General features: G+C 36.6%; 2 protein-coding genes across 4 annotated transcripts in view; both read left to right on the top strand.

The window, feature by feature from the left end:
* The window catches only part of LOC109840305, a 7,165-nt gene extending 4,432 nt beyond the window's left edge, over positions 1–2,733 (top strand). The window contains exons 5-6 of one of the 3 annotated variants that reach the window (XR_002246861.1): positions 369–505; positions 785–876. Coding sequence is in view for 2 of the 3 variants with exons in the window: in XM_020408886.1 (XP_020264475.1) it covers positions 785–905; positions 1,027–1,073 (168 nt within the window). In the remaining variant the exon portion in view is untranslated. Of the gene's footprint in view, positions 1–368; positions 506–784; positions 906–1,026; positions 1,297–2,367 lie in introns of those variants that run through there. The other 2 variants (XM_020408887.1, XM_020408886.1) reach the window with 2 other exon arrangements.
* Positions 20,572–21,379, top strand: part of LOC109842225 (UDP-glycosyltransferase 90A1-like) — a 1,373-nt gene continuing 565 nt past the window's right edge. Inside the window, 2 exon segments of the mRNA XM_020411127.1 lie at positions 20,572–20,645; positions 20,647–21,361. Of these exon segments, the coding sequence (XP_020266716.1) occupies positions 20,572–20,645; positions 20,647–21,361 (789 nt within the window).

The raw sequence follows: 21,379 nt of genomic DNA, 5'->3' as shown, positions 1-21,379 counted from the left end.
CCCCCAACACACTCACACCCACACCTCAAACACACAGACAGACACCATGACACCAATTATATACCATTGTAGGAAGATAAATATTGTAAATATTCTGCACTAAATTGTCTAGTTAAACAGGTATAAGGCTGACATGTGCTAGAGAAATAGAGAATATTATGTCTAAGAAAGTGACAGGCTAGAGCAGGATATCTCTGCAATATTAATATTGGATTAACTTGTTTCTGGATAATTCAAGCGTTCTCGATTAAGATGAGTGGGGGCAAAATTTCAGTTAACGGACTTATTGTGATCTGTGAAAGTCTGCCTGTACAGAGTATCAGACTCATTCTATTGAAGGTGTCAATTCTTCTCTCCTTTTCTTACAGCAAGGTATATATGTGGATATAAGCCATACACATTACTTCCATGCTGGATGGAGGCTAATCTGACACTGTTTCAATAGTTTTGATGCCGCTCTTCTTTCAGTGATACGTCATTTCTTTACCACCCGCTCTTCATTATAGTAAGACCAGAATTTCGTTTTTCTTCTCAATTTTGCAGTAACTTTGCACGAATATGGTCATCTCGCCTAGAAGTAAAATAATAAAAAATTGATTAATTTTTTTTAAAAAAGAAAAAAAAGATTAAATCATATCCAACCATGTTTTGTTTTGCTATGAAGCTGCACCAAAGTAATTTTCCATTCTTACACTGACCATGTTTCTTTACATATTTTCAATAGAATTATGTTTTTTTTTATTGATCAAGTGAATTTCTAATATTATCTTATTAATCAATGCAGTTTGAAGTTCCGCCAGAAAAAACTGAGCAGGTTCAACCGAACAGGCCACCCCCACCAGTTGTGACTAAATCTTCTCCAAAATTGCATCCTAATCAAACTCCATCCACTGAAGATTTACCTGGTACATCAGCATAGAAATTTCCACAAATACTCATCACGAAAATAAATATACTTTGAAGTTCAGAAGAAGCTCTTCAACAGATGTATCTTACAACTTTTTTTTTTGCAATTTTATACCACAGTATTAGGTTTTCAGGATGGCTCGTTATTTCTTTTTGCCCCCCTTTGATTAGCTCAGGCTTCTTATTACTCTCTCCCCCAAACTTTGAAACGCACAAATTTTGATGGTATCAATAATCCATGGTTTTGAAGCTGTTACGTGCAATATGTCAAGCCCAGATTTTTTTTTCCCTGCTTAATTTTCATGTACTGTGCTGCACAGAAACAGTGACAATGATACTCTAAAAGATATGATCTTGTTTGCTGATGCATTCATTTTGATTTCTTTTCAAGCTTAAATCTGGATGATGTGTCATTCTGACTCCCGATTTATGTGACATTTTCTCTCATATATCCCCTATATATGCTCGTCCTTGAAGAAGTATGGTATCTGTAGAGCTTTTCTGTGCTGTATAACTCAAGACAAGCTGTGGACAGTGACGGAGACTAATGGTGGAATGTGTCACTGACACATGCTGGGGGGGGGGGGGGGGGGAATTGGTTTAATGCTTTTGATTTAGTTTCACCATCTGTGAACTTGTCTTGATAACATGTTTTCTTTTGTAGATTCTATTAGTTTTTAATTATTTTACCTTTATTTCTTGACATTTTGACCTTGGATGATTTTATAATTATAATTCAATATAAAATTATTAATCATTTAAATAATGTAATTTCCATTTATTGAGATACATTGGATGCAGAAGGCATCTTTACAATGCAAAAAGAGTAGTATCAAATAATTTTGGTGAATTTTTTTTGGTGAATTTTGGTGAATTTTTTTTTGTAGATTCTATTTGGGCTTTATACTTAAATTGATTCTCATACTTTATTTTTCCTCAATTTAGTCCTCGTGCCACGTCTCAATTGCTGACTACGGTCCTTTTTTTAACATGTGTTAAATTTTGGGTGTTAACTTTTTTTACTTATGACCATATTATCCTCATCCCTATACTTTTGATTTCTATATGAAAATTTGTTCATCTTTTTTTTTTTTTGACTTCTGTTGAAAGTTGTTTATCTTGTTCTCCTTCAACGTATATGATCTACAATCTTGAAGTACAAGTCAAAGAGATGCTTATACATTTCAGGAAATTGCTCGAATAGTAGTTCTAAAAAATGAAATCCAAGTATAGTTATGGGGCAGTTGATGGAGGGGAAACTTAATTGCTAAACTCATAGATTAACTGATGTCAAAATGATATCTCAGTTCACAATTGTTTCCTTTGAGTAAATAATTTTCACACAACACACATATTGTATGATTCATATCCATATTGATCTTTTTTGTAAGTCGCCTCTGTGAACGCGTGAAGTTAATTCACGTGGGGTCCACCTGTGAATTAACTATCTCTCTTTCACAGCGGATGCGGCCCACGACTGCAAACAAGAGAGTCAATGACAACCCTATAAATACCCTAAGGTTGTCTAGGGTTTCGAGTGTGCAATTGAGGGCGTGCAGGGAGTCTTTTGGCGGCTGCAGAAGCAAAGTGCAAGGGGTGTTTGCGGCTGTGCTTGGGCGCGCAAGGAAAGGACGACATAGAGAAAAATTAGAGAAAAAACGGCGACAGTGCGTGTGCAAGGCAGAGGTGCGAAAGCTGCTGTCTTTTTTTGAGAAGAAACGTAGAGGAGTTGCCGGCTTTTGAGAGGGTTTTGTCATCCTTTGAGAGAGTATTTGTGTGAGGGATCTGAGAGTTCGTGAGAGGGTTTAGGTTGTGAGATTGTAAACCCTAGTTGTATCTCTCCCTCTAATAGTAGATCTCTCCCCTCCTTGCCCCGTGGACGTAGGCAGTTTGCGAACCATGTAAAATTAGTTTGTTTGTGTTTGTGGCCATTGTAATAGTTTTTTAGGATCCCTCGATAAGTTATTCCTAGAATTAATGAGAGGAAGAGCCGATATTTTGCTTTGTTGAGATATTCGCTTCAGATTCTTATTTCTTTGGTGAGACGAGAATTCTTTTAGCGATCTTTCTCTTATTGTGCATCAAAAACTCTGCCGAAATTTCCGCTGCGCACAACAAGTGGTATCAGAGCTCGGGCTACGTTTGGGCTATTTGGAGGAGTAGATCGATTTGAAAGCTCGTCTAGGGCTTTGTTTGGTGATAAAGATTGGAACTTTTGGTAAAAGACTCTATCTTTTTAGTTTTGGATCTATTCTTCGTTCGTTGGTTCGTTGAGAAAGATGTCGGGGAAAGAAGGTGCTTCAGGTGTCGAGGGTGGTGCTTCTAGCGTGAAGACCATTCAGAGTTTGAATATCCACTCTATGAAGATAGATGTGGAGAAGTTTAATGGCATAAACAACTTTGGATTATGGAGATGCGAGGTTTTGGATACGCTGAACGCGCAGAATTTGGAGGATACCTTGGAGTTAGATGGCAGACCAGATGATATTGAAGAGAAGGTTTGGAAGAAGATGAATCGAACGGCGTATGGTGTGATTAGATCTTATTTGACTCAAGATCTAAAATATGATGTGATGAATGAGACTTCTGCGAAGAAGATTTAGGAGATTCTCGAAAGCAAGTATCTGACAAAGAGTGTTGAGAACCGCTTGCATTTGAAGATGAGACTTTATCGTTTCCAATTGAAGAAGGGAACCTCAATTTGTGATCACATGAACACATACACAAAGCTTCTTGCGGATTTGGCGAATGTGGATGTCAAGATTGAAGATGAGGACAAGGCGTTGCTATTGTTAAGTTCCTTACCCGATGAGGAATATGAGACCTTCGTTCTTACTCTGATTAATGGGAAGACATCTCTTTCGTATAGTGAGGTGACTGCTGCACTTGTGAACTATCAGCTTCGAAAGAAGGATAAGGAGGCTTCAGTTGAGCCGGTAGCAGAGGCGTTGGTCGCAAGAGGGAAGGGTCCAAATCGGAAGAATTAGAAGTCACAGTCTAGAGTAGGACATCCTACAATTGGAAAATATCAGTGTGCTTGGTGCAAGGAGACTGGTCACTGGAAGAAAGATTGTCCAAAGCTCGACGAATGGATGAAGAATAAGCAGAAAGGAAAAAGAAAGCAATCATCATCAAAAGCAAACATCGTTATATCGGATGGTAATATTTCTGATTCTTCTATTTATTCGCTTTCTATCAGTCCTACAGATAGCTATTCGGAGGAATCTGAATGGATGTTGGATAGTGGTGCGGCCTATTATGTGTGCCCTAGAAGGGAATGATTCTTCACTTTTGAGAAGTTGGATAGTGGTGTGGTGTACATGGTCGATAACCGTGCATGTCAGATCCTTAGGTTAGGAAGAATTCGCATTAAGATGTTTGACGAGACTGTTGGGGAATTATATGATGTGAGATATGTTACTTCCTTAAGGAAGAACTTGATCTCGATTGGAGCTTTGGTTGGAGAGGGTCTGAATGTTCGAATTGAGGACATGGTTCTCAAGATTGTGGAAGACTCTCAGATTGTGATGAAGGGCGTCAGGAGGAATAACCTGTATTACTTGACTGGAGGTATAGTGGCAGGTGGAGAAGTGGCGACTTCTATTGATTCGACTAGACTGCGATATTTGGGGCTTGACCATTCCAGTATTGATTCCTTGCATAGATTAAAAGAGAGTGCGAAGACCTGCAGTTTAAAGTCCAGTGAACATGTTGATGTGAGCAAGAAGATCAAGGTGAAATTTGGCACCTCTAATCACCATGCTAAGGATCGTTCTGGAGGAGTTCACGTGGATGTTTGGGGGCCTCCCAAGGGGGCATCATTGAGAGGTAATAGGCGTTTGGTTTCCTTTGTTGGTGGCTGTTCTAAGCGTGTTTAGGTTGCAACCAAATCCCCATTGGAGAAAGTCCTAGTAGTCTCCAACAGATTGAAGAAGTGTGTAATAGACAGAAAGGTGAAGGTACTTCATTCTGATTTTGGTGGGAGGTACAAGATGGACATGTTTCTGTATTGGAGCCGAGCTCACGGCATTTTCAGACACTTTGTTGGAAAGAAAATCTTGGGACAACCAGATAGGGTGGTAAAATTGGAGAACCGTACCTTGCTGAACGAGGATCGGTGTTTGTTGTCAAGCAATGGTCTACAGAAGAGTTTCTGGACTGAGGCTTTGACATATTCGAGCCATCTTACTAAAGAGTTGTCAACTGCTGTGATAGGAGGTAAAACTCAATTAGGTGTTTGGTCTGTTAGACCCTAGAGGGGGGGGGGTGATTAGGGTCTTATGCTAATCTAATCCGATTAAATGCCAATTAAAACTAATTAACAAGTTATCCTAGCAAGTATGAAATACCACAAGATATATGAGCTAGGATAAGCAATGTAAACAATGAGATATATCATATATGATGAAATATATATGCAAGGATATATAAACTAACACAAGGGTAAACAATATGAACTAGATAGTGGATCATATAAATAATGAGCTAATGACAATGACGACAAGAATTATAAACACAAGTATAAATAAACGCCAAAGCACACTCAAACACAAGATATGATCACGGAGTTCGGACCTTCCGTCCTACGTCTCCGCTCCCCACTCCCGGGGAGAAATCCACTATCACAACCGGGTTTTCTACGTTCACCCGAATAACGTTTACACCTCACAGTATCGGTTTTCAACGCTCACCGATCAACGTCACTCCTCACAATCGGTTTTCTAGTTCACCGAAAACTTCACAACACACTCTCGGTTTTCTAGCTCACCGAAAACCTTACAACACTCACAATGTAACAAATATAAATTTGTTCTCTACAATAGATGAGAACTCAATTAAGCACAACTCAATGTTACAATCTCTCACAACCCTAATATACTATGTATGCAAATACAATAAGCTCAAAGTGGGTGTGTGTAACAATGAGTGAAATCAAAATTAAACTAAACTCAAATATAAAATCTAGCTTAAGAACAATGATAATCAAACAAGTATATAAATGTAAAGCTAGAGTTGAGTTTAGGAAAACTTCTCTAGATCAAGACACAAGTATATAAATGTAAAGCTAGAGTTGAGTTTAGGAAAACTTCTCTAGATCAAGATGGAGAGATGGAAATTTGAGGTCCAAACAATAAGATAATCTCCTCCACTTGTGAAATCTAAAACTGCTTTAAACCAAACCCTTAAACAAGCTTAAAACAAGCTTAAACTCTTTTTAACACCCTTGTTTAAAAACTTCTTTAAAACATTCTTTCTTACATGAGAGCTGAGATTAAAGAGGCCAAAAAACCCAACAAAGATGAAAAAAGCCCGAGAAAAATCAGCGCAAAAAGTAGGCCGTTGGGAAAGCAACGGTCACATTGGCAGAGCGGCGGTCGACCGAAATTCTCGCGTCGACTGCGATCCAGGTTCCAAACGGAGAAAACGAACAGAGAGTTCGTCGGTCGACCGGGAGCGGCCCCCCCCCCCCGCCGGTACTGTAGCAGGTATATCCAGTTTTATAAAATCAGTTAAAAATAGTAAAACAGCTCCAAAAATTATGAAATTTTGAGGGAAGGTTCTAGACATGTATAAGAACATGTTAGAGAAAGAAGTTATGAAAAAGAATTTCCCAGTTGAGAGAAATAAATGTTTGAACACAGATATACAGTTTCTAAAAATCTGCTGACATACACGATTTTGTAAAATCAATTGGGCACAGTAAATCAACTCCAAAAATAGTAAAATTTTGAGGAAAGTTTCTAAACATGTAGATAAACATGTCAGAGAAAGAATATATTCATTCAAATGACCCTTCCGATTGCAATTTGTGCAATGAAAGAGATCCATTTGTTTTTGTGGACCATTAGCTCGTGCACGGGAATCATTTGCAAATAAAGATTTTCTTTTAAAATTATTTTGCAAATGAGAAACATTCTTAAACAATGGTCTATTTGGAACATATTGCAATTTAGAAGCTTTTTGTATATCAAAACAAAATTTAGCAAGATGTCCAAACCTACCACAAACATCACATTTAAAAACATGTGGTCTATTGGAAGCATTTGTCAAATGAGATTTTCTTTTCAAATCAAAGCAATATTTGGCCAAATGACCAAAACGACCACAATAATCACACTTGAACACACTAGCATGCTTATGATGAACTTTGTGAGAATGAGCATGTGAATGTGTAAGTGTACAAGATGAAGAAGCTATATGAGATGCACAAGGAACATTAGAATTCTTATGTTTGTGTGCATCATAACAAAACTTAGCTAAATGACCTTGACGGCCGCAAATAGAACACTTATAAGTTTTGCTATACATGTGTGCATAATGAGTGGATGATTTTGACTTAGTCTTGGCACACATGTCCATAAGCCTCTTATGATTATTAATGCATATTTTCAAAGTTGAATCTAAAGATGAAATACTATTTTTCATAAGATTCAAATCTTCATTTTTAGGCACATATGCATTTTTAGAAGTAGAACATAAATAGTTATTTATAAAAGAAGCTGTATCATTCTTTATGTTCTCTACTTCTAACATGGCATCAATCTTAGCATGAGATAGGCTAGCAATAGATGAAATCAAATTTCCATTTTCCAAATTTAATAAGTCATTGCTTTCTTTAAGCATAGTATTTTCATTTTCAATGACATCAAATTTGGACACTAGCTTCTCATGATCGGATTTTAAAACATCATGCTTGCTTTTTAAATCATTAAAATTTTTATGCAATAAGTTATAGGCATGCAACAATTTTTCACTAGCACAAGCAAGTTCATCATTAGGTAAATCATTAATGGTTTCGAACTCGCAAACCTCACTAGGGCTATCGCCTAGTGGCCGTGTGCATGATGCTCCGTATGAACTTGAAGTCGGATTCTCCAAAGCTTGTTGGATCGCCTCCAAGTCCCCTTGATGTGCTTCTATAAATTTTCAAAGTTTGTAAGCACTATCAAAATGAACAAACTTGTTAGACATAGATGAATTAAAAGCATTTAGCAAATATTTTAACAAAATATTGTTCATTGTAAACATACGATGATCATTCTTATTCCACTTAGATTTCTCCAAAGTGGGCACAATATAAGCATCATCTATAATTTCCCATAAATCAAAGTGTTTAGATTGAACAAAAAGTTTAAATCTAACACACCATTGGGCATAGGGAAATTATCTAATCTAGGAGCAATATTGATGGCATAACCTAAACCATGCATATCCATAATATAAAAGGCAAGCAAGATACAAATAAAGCTCAAAATTAGATTAGCACAATAAGCTAACTTGGATCTTTAACTCAAGGCGATTAGACCTTAAATCAAAGAGCACCAAGCTCTGATACCAATTGTTAGACCCTAGAGGGGGGGTGATTAGGGTCTTATGCTAATCTAATCCGATTAAATGCCAATTAAAATTAATTAACAAGTTGTATTCTTGCAAGATAGATATACAAGAGTTATGTGCAAGAATAAGCAAAATGAACAAAGGTAAATATCCTAGCAATGAGATATACTATGAGATATATGCAAGGATATATGAGCTAACACAAGATGATATATCCTATCAAAGAGATATACAATATGATATATGTATAGGATATGTAAACTAACACAAGGGGTAAACAATCTAAACAAGATAGTGGATGATATAGATAATGAGCTAATGACAATGGCGATATAAGATATGAACATAAATATGAATGAACGCCAAAGCACACTCAAACAAGCAATATGATCACGGAGTTCGGACCTTCCGTCCTACGTCTCCGCTCCCCACTCCCGGGGAGAAATCCACTATCACAACCGGGTTTTCTACGCTCACCCGAATAACGTTTACACCTCACAGTGTCGGTTTTCAACGCTCACCGATCAACGTTCACACTCACCCTCACAATGTCGGTTTTCAACGTTCACCGATCAACGTCACTCCTCACACTCGGTTTCTAGCTCACCGAAAACCTCACAACACACTCGGTTTCTAGCTCACCGAAAACCTTACAACACTCACAAAGTAAATACAACAAATTTGTTCTCTACAATAGATGAGAACACAATGAAAGCACAACTCAAAGTTACAATCTCTCACCACCCAACTATACTATGTATGTAAATACTAAAAGCTCAATGTGGGTGTGTGTAACAATGAGTAAAATCAAAATCAAACTAAACTCAAATATAGCGATAAGCGTAGGTCTGCTATCTGCATTGTTTTTCAGAAGACACCAACCAATAATCAATACAGAAATCAGAAAAATGAAATAATTTTTTTTCAAATATTACAAACTTTAAACTCGAGGTCCACACTAACAAAAAGTTCAATGCGATGAAGTTAAACAGAGGCAGCAAGTTAAATTTGATGTTTTTGAAAACCATTATCAGTCTACTTACACTGGAGGGAAAAGAAAGTACAAAGTGTTGGACCCTAGAGGGGGGGTGATTAGGGTCTTATGCTAATCTAATCCGATTAAATGCCAATTAAAACTAATTAACAAGTTATCCTAGTAAGTATGAAATACCACAAGATATATGAGCTAGGATAAGCAATGTAAACAATGAGATATATCCTATATGATGAAATATATATATATATGCAAGGATATATAAACTAACACAAGGGGGATATATAAACAACACAAGGGTAAATAATCTAAACAAGATAGTGGATGAAATAAATGAGTAATGCACAATTGGCGATATAAGATAAATGCAAAAACAAATATGCCAAAGACAAACTCAAACAAGAGATATGATCACGGAGTTGGGACCTTGCGTCCTACGTCTCCGCTCCCCACTCCCGGGGAGAAATCCACTATCACAACCGGGTTTTCTACGTTCACCCGAATAACGTTTACACCTCACAGTATCGGCTTTCAACGCTCACCGATCAACGTCACTCCTCACAATCGGTTTTCTAGTTCACCGAAAACTTCACAACACACTCGGTTTTCTAGCTCACCGAAAACCTTACACCACTCACAATGTAACAAATATAAATTTGTTCTCTACAATAGATGAGAACACAATGAAGCACAACTCAATGTTACAATCTCTCACAACCCTAATATACTATGTATGCAAATACAATAAGCTCAAAGTGGGTGTGTGTAACAATGAGTGAAATCAAAATTAAACTAAACTCAAATATAAAATCTAGCTTAAGAACAATGATAATCAAACAAGTATATAAATGTAAAGCTAAAGTTGAGTTTAGGAAAACTTCTCTAGATCAAGATGGAGAGATGGAAATTTGAGGTCCAAACAATAAGATAATCTCCTCCACTTGTGAAAGCTAAAACTGCTTTAAACCAAACCCTTAAACAAGCTTAAAACAAGCTTAAACTCTTTTTAACACCCTTGTTTAAAAACTTCTTTAAAACATTCTTTCTTACATGAGAGCTGAGATTAAAGAGGGTATTTATAGCCTCCAAAACCTCAGCCAAAAGAACCAAACAAAATGACAAAAAAGCCCAGAAAAAATCAGCTCAGAAAATAGCCGTTGGGAAAGCAACGGTTCTCGCGGTCGACCGCGATCCAGGTTCCAAACGGAGAAAACGAACAGAGAGTTCGTCGGTCGACCGGGAGAATTTCCGGTCGACCGCCGTTACTGTAGCAGGTATATCCAGTTTTATAAAATCAGTTAAAAATAGTAAAACAGATCCAAAAATTATGAAATTTTGAGGGAAGGTTCTAGACATGTATAAGAACATGTTAGAGAAAGAATTTCTGAAAAACCATTTCCCAGTTGAGAGAAATAAATGTTTGAACACAGATTTACAGTTTCTGAAAAACTGCAGACATACACGATTTTGTAAAATCAATTTGGCACAGTAAATAAACTCCAAAAAGTTTCTAAACATGTCAAAGAAAGAATTTCTTGAATATCACTTCCCATTTATGAAAACTCATCTGTTTTGTAAAACATGCACGAACATGCACGAATGAAAAACATGATTTTGTAAATTCCATTAAACATAACAAATCAATTCCAAACTTGATGAAACTTTGCAAAATATTTATAAACATGAAAACAAACATGTTACAAAAATAATTTTTCAATTTTCATTTCTCAATTGTGAAAACTCATTATTTTGTAAAAACATGCATGAATATGAATTTGTTAAGAATATGTTTTTGACAAAAAGAGTTTAAACGCATATTGAAACTTTATGAAATGTCTCCATAAACATTATAACACATGAATATAAAGTAAACATGGTCAATAAAACAATATCACAAAGTTTTCTCAAAATAGCTCATTTTGTGAGAAAATCCAATATTGTGTGTGTATATGATATTGAGCTTAGAGTATTAAACGCACATAATATAAAATCTAAACTAGATTACCCAAGCTTGATCTTGATCTTCATTGTAGCTCAACTTGGTACACGTTGCGGATGAAGCTAAACTTGGATCTTGAACTTGAATTGTACGATGCTTCACTCCACAATTCCGCCAACCTCCTCTTGATATGATCGTGTAGGCTCAATCCATCCAACCTCCAACAACGTTGTTTGTCTACAATACATAGGAATACACAAACACTAGACAAACAACATTAGTAGTAAATTGTTTGTAAATCATCATCAAAACAAGAAGGCCAACATGGTCTGGTAGTGTCACTTCGGTTGAGGCTTCGATGAGGAAGCTATTTGACTCTCAGCAGGTGAAGAGTTTTGGACAGACTTTAGATGTATCGCAGCGGGTGGAGTGTGATGCTACTCCATGTTGGGTGAAGATTACTCCAGATCATACTGCATTGTTTGGGATTCCAGCTGAGGTGACACAACTTAGGGATCATTTGGATTTGGGTGCAGATGATGAGCTGGGTTTTGATTCGAGTGCAGCTGATAGATGTAGTCTGAATATGATCATTGGTTTATCTCAGGTGGAGGTGTTTGGATTGTTTCAGTTTGGGGCCATTGGAGGTGCTATCAGCTGCAGAGTTGATGATATTGAAGAAGGGTTGCGAACTCTTCTATTGGATTGAGGTCTTTCGCGGCCATTTGGATGAACTACGTAAGGCTTGATTCCTTGGGCAAGAGGTTACGTAGGCAGTCATTTATGATGCATCCGGTTTGGATTAGTTGATTTTGATAGGGGTGAGATCGATTTGGTGAGTTGATATCGACATTTGGAGAGTGTTTGCATTCTCATTTGGGTTCTCGACTTGTTGTGGATTGAGTCCGTTATCGTGAATTGTTTCACTTCGTACTGGACGCAACAAGTGAGACATTTGGTTTGGTTGGATTGAGTCCGTTATCGTGAATTGTTTCACTTCGTACTGGACGCAACAAGTGAGACATTTGGTTTGGTTGGTGTCGGTTCAGTTTTGAGAAAACTTCGCTGAGGTGGAGAATTGTGAACGCGTGAAGTTAATTCACATAGGGTCCACCTGTGAATTAACTATCTCTCTTTCACAGCGGATGCGGCTTGTTTCCGATGCGGCCCACGACTGCAAACAAGAGAGTCAATGATAACCCTATAAATACCCTAAGGTTGTCTAGGGTTTCGAGTGTGCAATTGAGGGGGTGCAGGGAGTCTTTTGGCGGCTGCAGAAGCAAAGTGCAAGGGGTGCTTGCGGCTGTGCTTGGGCGTGCAAGGAAAGGACGACATAGAGAAAAATTAGAGAAAAAAACGACGACAGTGCGTGTGCAAGGCAGAGGTGCGAAAGCTGCTCTCTTTTTTTTGAGAAGAAACGCAGAGGAGTTACCGGCTTTTGAGAGGGTTTTGTCATCCTTTGAGAGAGTATTTATGTGAGGGATCTGAGAGTTTGTCAGAGGGTTTAGGTTTTGAGATTGTAAACCCTAGTTGTATCTCTCCCTCTAATAGTAGACCCCCCCCTCCTTGCCCCGTGGACGTAGGCAATTTGCCGAACCACGTAAAATTTGTTTGTTTGTGTTTGTGGCCATTGTAATAGTTTTTTAGGATCCCTCGACAAGTCAATCCTAGAACTGATGAGAGGAAGAGCCGATATCTCACTTTGTTGAGATATTCGCTTCAGATTCTTGTTTCTTTGGTGAGACGGAAATTCTTATTGGATCTTTCTCTCTTATTGTGCACCAGAAACTTTACCGAAATCCCCGCTGCGCACAACAGCCTCAGCTAAATGTATCCTAAAGGAGAACTTTCATTTTTTCCAATCATCAACTTCTCCATCAGTAAATTTCATCTTTTTTTTTAAATAAGTTACCATGAGCAATTTAAAAGAGTACTTTCGTTGTTTCAATTAAAAAGGGGGGAAAAGTGTTAGTATATGCAAAACTTGAAATCCTAACCCCGCATCTGTACTTCCACCTCTTTAAACTGATTCACTGCTGTGTGCTTTCCCCTTCCTCTTCCTTAATCCTCCTAGCTTGGATCCGTTGCATGAGTTGAGAGAGAGAGAGAGGTGAAAGTTCTAAGACTTTTAAAATTGTTATTTTTTGACTCTTAAAAATGTGATTTTTTTTCCTGTCGACTCTACGTAATATATAGTGATGAGCTCTCTGACATCTGGGATTAGGTCTGCCAGGTAGGGGTGGATTCAGTTTAGATACGGCTCGGATACGATGCTTACAATATCCATATTCGCTTACTCATTTCGGATACGGATACAGATACGAATATGGATATACCTCAGTAAGGAAAATTCATGTCTATGTCCGCTAAAATCGGATACGAATATAGATATATATGCGAATATATAAGCAGAAATGTATGTGGATATAAACGGATATGAAAAACCTAGATATTGTAGAGAAAAAATATAGTTCATGTGATACAAAAGAGTTCATTAATATGTTCATTATATCTGAAAAGCTAACATTGGATATCTTGATTGTCAAAATTAACCTCATATCCATAATCTAAAAGACTAAAACCATTATAACAATATGACTAATATGTATTCAGATATTTTGGATACGGTTACAAATATTTCACGACAAACCATATCTGTAACTATATCCTATCAGTTATAGATTTGAGTAACCATATCCGTAGTAACCATATCTGTATCCTAACGAATATGGTTACTGATATTCCTTCGGATATGGATATGGTTTGCCAACCCTATTGCCAGGGGTGGAAACAAACTAAATAATTAACAAATAGTTTGTTAATTATTCAACTAACTATTTAGTCATATTTGATTCGGTAATTCATTTAACACTAAATAAATAATATTTAGTATTCGAGTTCATTAACGAATAGAATTTAACTAAGGGTATATTCGATTCGTTTGTTTAGCAAATATTCGTTTAAAATTTGATTGCTTATAATTTTTATTATTACACATATACTTTTATATTTTCAACCTACTTATATTTTCTACTTAAGTTCTATATACTAGTTTTGAGAAATTTAAAGAATCTTAAACCATTTTTCTAATGAAATATTTGAATTAATTATATATACATCATCAGTATAAAGAAATAATTTTTATTTATAAATTTAAATATTATTTAAAAGTTAAATTCTTTAGCAAAACGAATCTAGTTTGACATTCGATAAATATACATGAATATTCATGAATATTTATCAAATACCTAGTATTCGAGTTCGAATTCAAAAATTGCTGACATGGATATTTGAATTCGGTTTCGAATTTGAACAAATATAAATATTAACATCTCAGTATTCGATTCGATTCTTTCATTTATCACGCCTAAGGCTTGCCAGCCTGTTCGTTCCACCTTGATGTCTATGGTTAGTTTAACAGGAAATGTATAATCAGTCGTTGAGGCACTTTTATATGATCAGCTTTTTAAGGTCTTTTTATTTGATCAGCTGTTTTATGATTTAATTGGTTTTTGAGGTATTTTATAGGGCAATTTTTTCCTTCTAATTTTTTATTTAAAAGAATTTTTAACGGATGTTTAAAAAGGGTTAAGTTTACCTCTAATGAGGAGTATAAGGACTAAACTGAGAAAACAAATAAAGTGAGGGGACCAATTTGAGTATAAAGCCCTAATACATGGACCAACTTTTAATAAAAGAAGGATTTTGTCACGTTTAAAATTTTAAAAACAGTAAAAGCTTATACATATATCACTCAAAATAATACACATAATTTCATACTCCATCTACGCATTCAGATAAATTGAGAAAGTTGGGATTGATTATTTTCAAAACGTTTAATATGCAATGGTTGTGTTAAAATTATAAGAAATTCTATAACTGTTCTTTTAAATAAGTGTTGGGTATTCATAAAAAAATGGAAAAATTGCTTCAAGGCCCCAAAATCCAAAAAGTCATATGACCCAGCCCCTCATACTTTTGGTTATGTGTTGCAGCCCCAAAAATGAAAATTCTATGTGATTCAGTCCTTATTACAATTTCCAAGAAAATAAATCCCCAAACTACCCCTCTTCTTCTTTTCTAGATCTTCTTCTTCTCCAGATCTTCTCCTTCTTCCTCCTCTTGCTCCGCTCTTCTTCGTCTCGTCCAACTCCACTCCCTCTCTCTCAAACTCCAGCGCCGCCTCATAAGGTGTTACCACCTCCCTCAACGCCGCAGCCGCCGCCGTCGCCGCTCCAGCACCCGTCGTGCCCCTCCTCAACATTTCGGGTCATCCTCCACAGCCTCCTCAACTCCGCCACCACCGCCACATCGGCCACCCTCATCTTGTCGGGTTCAGTTCTTCGCCTAATTTCAGGTTTTTTTTGTTTAATTAGTTGAGTTAGAGAAGGAGATCTCGTGTTATGTCCTGTTATCCAACAAAACCCATGACTGCATTGCCTTCAAGGTATTTCTCATTGATTTTCCAGTTAAATTCAATAAATAAATAAATATTAAAAAGAGGGGAAAAGATTGATTGTTTTGGGTTTTTTTGGCTTGTTTTAGGTTATGGCATCCACCTGGAATTGCACAATGTGGCCCAACAGAGAGATCCTCTTGCCACAATCCACATCCTCCCCAGACTTCAGATTAGTTGCATCAAGATGAAAACGAGTATCAGTGTATTGTGAAGTTATGAATTATTACACTAATGTAATTCCATCTGGGCCTTTTCCTTAATCTGGTGCCTCAGTAGGCACAATGTTATTTGGCTTTCATCTTGCCTTAAACGTAGATGTAATAGCTAAATATTTTTGTATGTATGTAGTAACTGTGTATATGAACTGAAATACTTTTGTAGGGATGTGAACTATAATGAAAATGTGATATAAAATTGATGCACAAATTTGTCCTATTAACTATTTAAATACTTATATAAGTCATTAACTATTGAAATACTTTTGTTAGCTTGTTAAGTTACTCTGTTAGATTGTTAAGTTACACAGGTAACATGTTAACTTTTTTTGATAGCTTGTTAAGTTACACAGATAACATGTTAAAGCTTCAGGCTTCCTTTCAACGGATAAAGCATCACAAAGAGCTTGCTTTGCCATTTGGATGTCAGTTTGAAGTCTCCTCTCCCATTGGCATGAACCTGAATATAGTTAACAAGCACCGTAAAATAGTTAACATGAACCTGAATATAGTTAACAAAGCACCTTAAAATAGTTAACATGAACCTGAATATAGTTAACAAACACCCTCAAATAGTTAACATGAACCTGAATATAGTTAACAAGCACCGTAAAATAGTTAACATGAACCTGAATATAGTTAACAATCACCTTAAAATAGTTAACATGAACCTGAATATAGTTAACAAGAACCTTCAAATAGTTAACATGAACCTGAATATAGTTAACAAGCACCGTAAAATAGTTGACACTTTAAGAGCCTTCTCGCCTTCTTCTTTTCTTGCATATCTAGCAATTAGAGCATTCCATGGGATTTCGTTCTTGGAATCCAACCGATCAAACACAAAACAAGGCTCATCCATCTTCCCAAAACGTGCATACATATCCAACAATGAACTCCCAACAAACACATTCAAGTTGCAAGAATATTTAACACTTAAAGCATGAAATTGTTCCCCCAATTCCAACACTTGCAGCAGAACCAGTGGCCTTCAAAAGGCTCGCAAAAGTAAACTCGTTAGGTTTCAATCCAAGTACGAGCATTTTAGGAAGCAACTCCAATGCCTCTTTAGGATGATCATTCTGTGAGTAACCAGTTATAAGCGCAGCCGTGTTGACCACATCTTTAACAAGCATTTCATCAAACGCTTTGTGGGCATTGATCAAGCACCCACATTTGCAGTACATATTGATGACTAAAATTTAGAAGAAAGAGTTGCCTTGAATCTAGAACTCATGACCTGTAGTTGCTCAGTCTGTGCTTGCCTCCCACGATCCTAAAACTCATGACCTTCTTCTTGTCGTCGAAGATTTCGAGGCGCTTGGTGCTGCTGACGGCGGGGGGGGGGGGGGTGGGGCGGACCTCGCGGAAGCAGTCGGCGACGAGGGAGGAGGAGTCGCCATCGAGGAGGCGGAAGGACTTGACAAAGCGCTTGTAGGACTGGGGGGGAGTCGAAGCGGCGGAGGAAGGAGACAGAGGAGGGAGGAAGGAGATGGGGAAGGAAGAGGAGGAAGAAGTGTGATTTTGGGGGGAAGATGACAGTGATTTTGGGAGGGGTAAAATTGGGTTTTTTAGGAAAACATGAGCTGGAGTCATGATAGAGGGGTTTGGGCAAAAAAAATTCAAAATTTTGGGGCTGCAGCACATAACCAAAAGTATGAGGGGCTGGGTCACATGACTTTTTGGATTTTGGGGCCTTGAAACAATTTTTCCTTTTTAAAAAAATTGCTGGATATGTTTATACAGGGGGGGGACTACATATGAATCATTGGACCAAAGGAAAATTTTCAAATTGATAGTTTCATCATTATTGGGAACGGGAACGTTGGGATAGTTTTGTAAATACAAAATTAATGCCAAATAATTTTGAACCAAATTTTTTCAAAACTAGTTTTTTGTTTGTTTAGATAATTGATGTATGATAACTTGTTCGTTAGGTTTTAGTTACAACTAAAAATTCAAGATGGAAACCCTCCTTTATATATAAAGAGAAATTGATGGAATTCCTAAAGCACAGAGAAAACAAACATGTGTCATATTATAAAAACATAAAAAGTTAATATGTGTCATGTTATAAGTATTCACATGTAATCTTTATACTATCGTAAGATGACATGTGGACAACTAATCTTATATTCATAAGAATTTGACATGTAAAGGCCTTCTCTATATAAAATCATGGACTAATTTTAGAAATTTCCCCCAACTACAAAAAATTTAGATAAGTGCTTGAAATTTTCTCCCTTGACCCCCCTCAAATATGGGGTGAGTCTCAAAAATCCCCCTTCAACTATTTTAATTCAAGAAACCCCGTCAAGTTTGAGCCTATTGTATATAACGACTCCCTCAAGTTTAAAAATTAAAAAAACCCATGAACTCTTCACACTTTACGTCATGAAAGTTAATATTGTTAGGTCTATCATATCACATAACAAGTAGGTAGCTAAGAAAAGGCTAAACTATCCCTCAATCATAAAAATTTACTCTGATTTTTTAGGATAAGAGAAAGAGAGGAGAAGGAGGGCAAAATTTATTGTCAATTTAAAATGGTTCCTTTTTTACTGGTTGGAATTTATTTGTACTTGAATCGATTGATTTTCAAAAGGATATTTTAGTTAAGTGGGGTTATCTATAATATGCCCAAACTTTAGGGCAGTTTTCTCAAATTAAAGTAGTTAAGAGGGTTTGGTTGATATCGACATGCATTATCATATCAGAAGATGACATATAGACACATAATCATTTATTCACGTAACAATTCTCATCAAATTAAAACTATCCATAATTATAAAATTCTAATAATAAAATATTTTGTAGTTCTTATTAGATTATAACTACCCTTAATTAAAAAAAATCTCATAACTATATATCTAAATATTGAAATTAAAGAAAAAACTTATGTAAAGAGCTTATCTACATAATTTTTGAAAACCCCATAAACTACTTTAAATTGAGAACCCCTCCCCGCTAACCCCCCTTGGCCACCCCCAATAAATATTTAAGCATATTATAAATAACCTCACTCAATAATGAAAATTTGAAGATAACCCCTTGAACTCCCTTACTTAACACCCCTCAAATAAGGAGTCCATGTCAGAAAACCCCTCTCAACTATTTTAATTTGAGAAATCCCATTGAAGTTTGAAAATTTGAGACATCTGCATGAATTCTTTTCACTTTACGTCCTAAAAGCTAACATTATTAGGTCTAGCATGTCACATAATAAAGATGAGTGAAAAAAGACCAAAATATCATTCAATCATAAAAAATACCTTGATATTTGAGGATAAGAGAAAGAGATGAGAAAGAGGGTCAAAAACACTGTAATACATTTTATTTTTTATTCGTTGGTGTTTCTTTATAATTGAATGGATTGATTTTCAAAAGGATATTCAGTTATTTTACATTTCAAAATGATGTCCGGGAGGTTTGGTGAGAAAAGTGTGAAAGATTAGGGGTTTTTTGTGAGACACCCAATAGTTGAGGGAGTTTTTCTCTGATTTTCAAAATTGAATGGGGTTATCCATAATATGCCCAAACTTTAAGGTAATTTTCTCAATTAAAAAGTTGAGTAGGGTTTTCTAAGACATCTATCATAGTTAAAGGGGTTCTTCTAATATTAACCTAAAATCATAAATATGAAATTATACCTATGTCAAATTATATTTAAAGTTGATGAATTAACCTTCCTCTTAAAATACTATAGATGAATTTATCAAATTCTTTTTTGTTATTTATTAATTTGATATCATATCTTTGATGATTTTTTTTTTTTAATGAGGGGTTTTTGGTTCACTAGTATTTCTCTTTTAAATATTAATAGAAATAAGACACAATAAAAAATGTATAACATCTAACAGATTTATAAATTTAGAAACATTCCTATTAAAAATATATAACTGAGATCCTAAGAAAATAAATAAATTATTTATACAAATTACCCAAAATATTATCTCGAATTCTCCTTGCTTTATTTAATATTTTTAATAATTATGTTGAAATTCTAATGGAGTTTTAAGATTGTTCTAAGAATAAATATTTAGATTCTTAAGATATTATATAGATATTTTAGAACTACATATACTTTTCTTATTAAGCTAAAATTTTAAACGCAAGCATCATAATAAGATTGAAGTCTAAGCGCGAGGTTGTTTTAGATTAAATCAATATGTGAAGCCTTTACATCTCATGTAATTGCGACATTTTATTTGTAAGACAGACCAAAGGAGCACGAGAAAAATATTTGTATATATAAAGACAATTAAACACATAAAAAGAAAGCGTTTATTAGATTTGCATGTATATTCCATAATGTTATCGTAGAGTTTGATCTTACAATATTCTTATTTTCACAGCTCATTTTTAGGACGCCTAAATTAATTACCTTCTTCTGGAAAGAAATATTTTTCTTTTCCTGCCATACAATCAATCGCCGCAATAATCAAGATCCATTAATTAGCAAACAATAATTATGAATACCCTACGCATTGATTTCACCATCCATGTTAATTTTCATATAAATAGCAAGCAATAAATTATGAATCAACACTACAACTATACACGCATCCTCCAAATCAAATTAGATTTCAACCTTTTTAAGCACCGTATTTAAAAATCTTTCTTTCTTTTTTTTTACACCCCCTCAAACTCTATATATAATCGATTTCGCATCCTCTCCGCTAACTAAAAAACACTCCTAAAATAAATAAATAAATAAATCATGGGTTCAGTTTCTCCTCTCGCTCACATCGCTATCATCCCCTTCATGTCCAAAGGCCACACAGTCCCCCTCATCCCGCCTCGCCACATTCACGTTCTTTACAACTCCCTTAAACGCTCCCTTCATTCGTGAATCCCTTTCTCCGATCAAGGCCGACGTCGTCGAGCTCCCGTTCCCTCAAGGCACCGCCGGCATCCCACCCAACGTCGAGAGCACCGACGGGCTCTCGTCGATGGACCAATTCCTCCCTTTCGTCGACGCAGCCAGCCAACTCCGACCCCACTTTGAGCAAGCACTGCGGGCTTTGCCGAAGGTCAGCTTCATTATCTCCGACGGGTTCCTCACCTGGACCGCGGTAAGTCGTCTGAAAGATTCGCGCTGCGGTGACGGATTGTCTCTTAGCGGGATGCGTAATTTTTCGGTGGACGTTCAGTCATGTTTTAGACCACCACCTCCATCAGGTTTCAGAGGAGGGGCCGTGGCGAGCGACCGCCTTGAGGGCCTCAATGGGCCTGAAAATTGCATTGTAGTCCCCGACTTCCCTCACATCAGGCTGAGCACGCACGACTTGTGCTCGCCGATCGACGTGGCGGAGCCCGAAGGCCCTTTCTACGAGTTCATAAAAGCGTCGATGGAGGCCTTGAAGCGTAGCCACGGACTTTTGGTAAATAGCTTTTACGAGCTGGAGGCTATTTATTTCGACTACTGGAATAAAGCCATCGGGCCGAAAGCCTGGTGCGTCGGCCCATTATGCCTGTCAAAGCCCAAATCAAACGACCGGTCCGCGATAGTCGAATGGCTCGATGCC

This window comes from Asparagus officinalis, chromosome 5, assembly GCF_001876935.1.
Source record: "Asparagus officinalis chromosome 5, Aspof.V1, whole genome shotgun sequence".
In the NCBI taxonomy this organism is placed as follows: domain Eukaryota; kingdom Viridiplantae; phylum Streptophyta; class Magnoliopsida; order Asparagales; family Asparagaceae; genus Asparagus; species Asparagus officinalis.
Note: the sequence above shows the minus strand (reverse complement) of the source record. Positions and strands in the feature narration are given on the sequence as shown.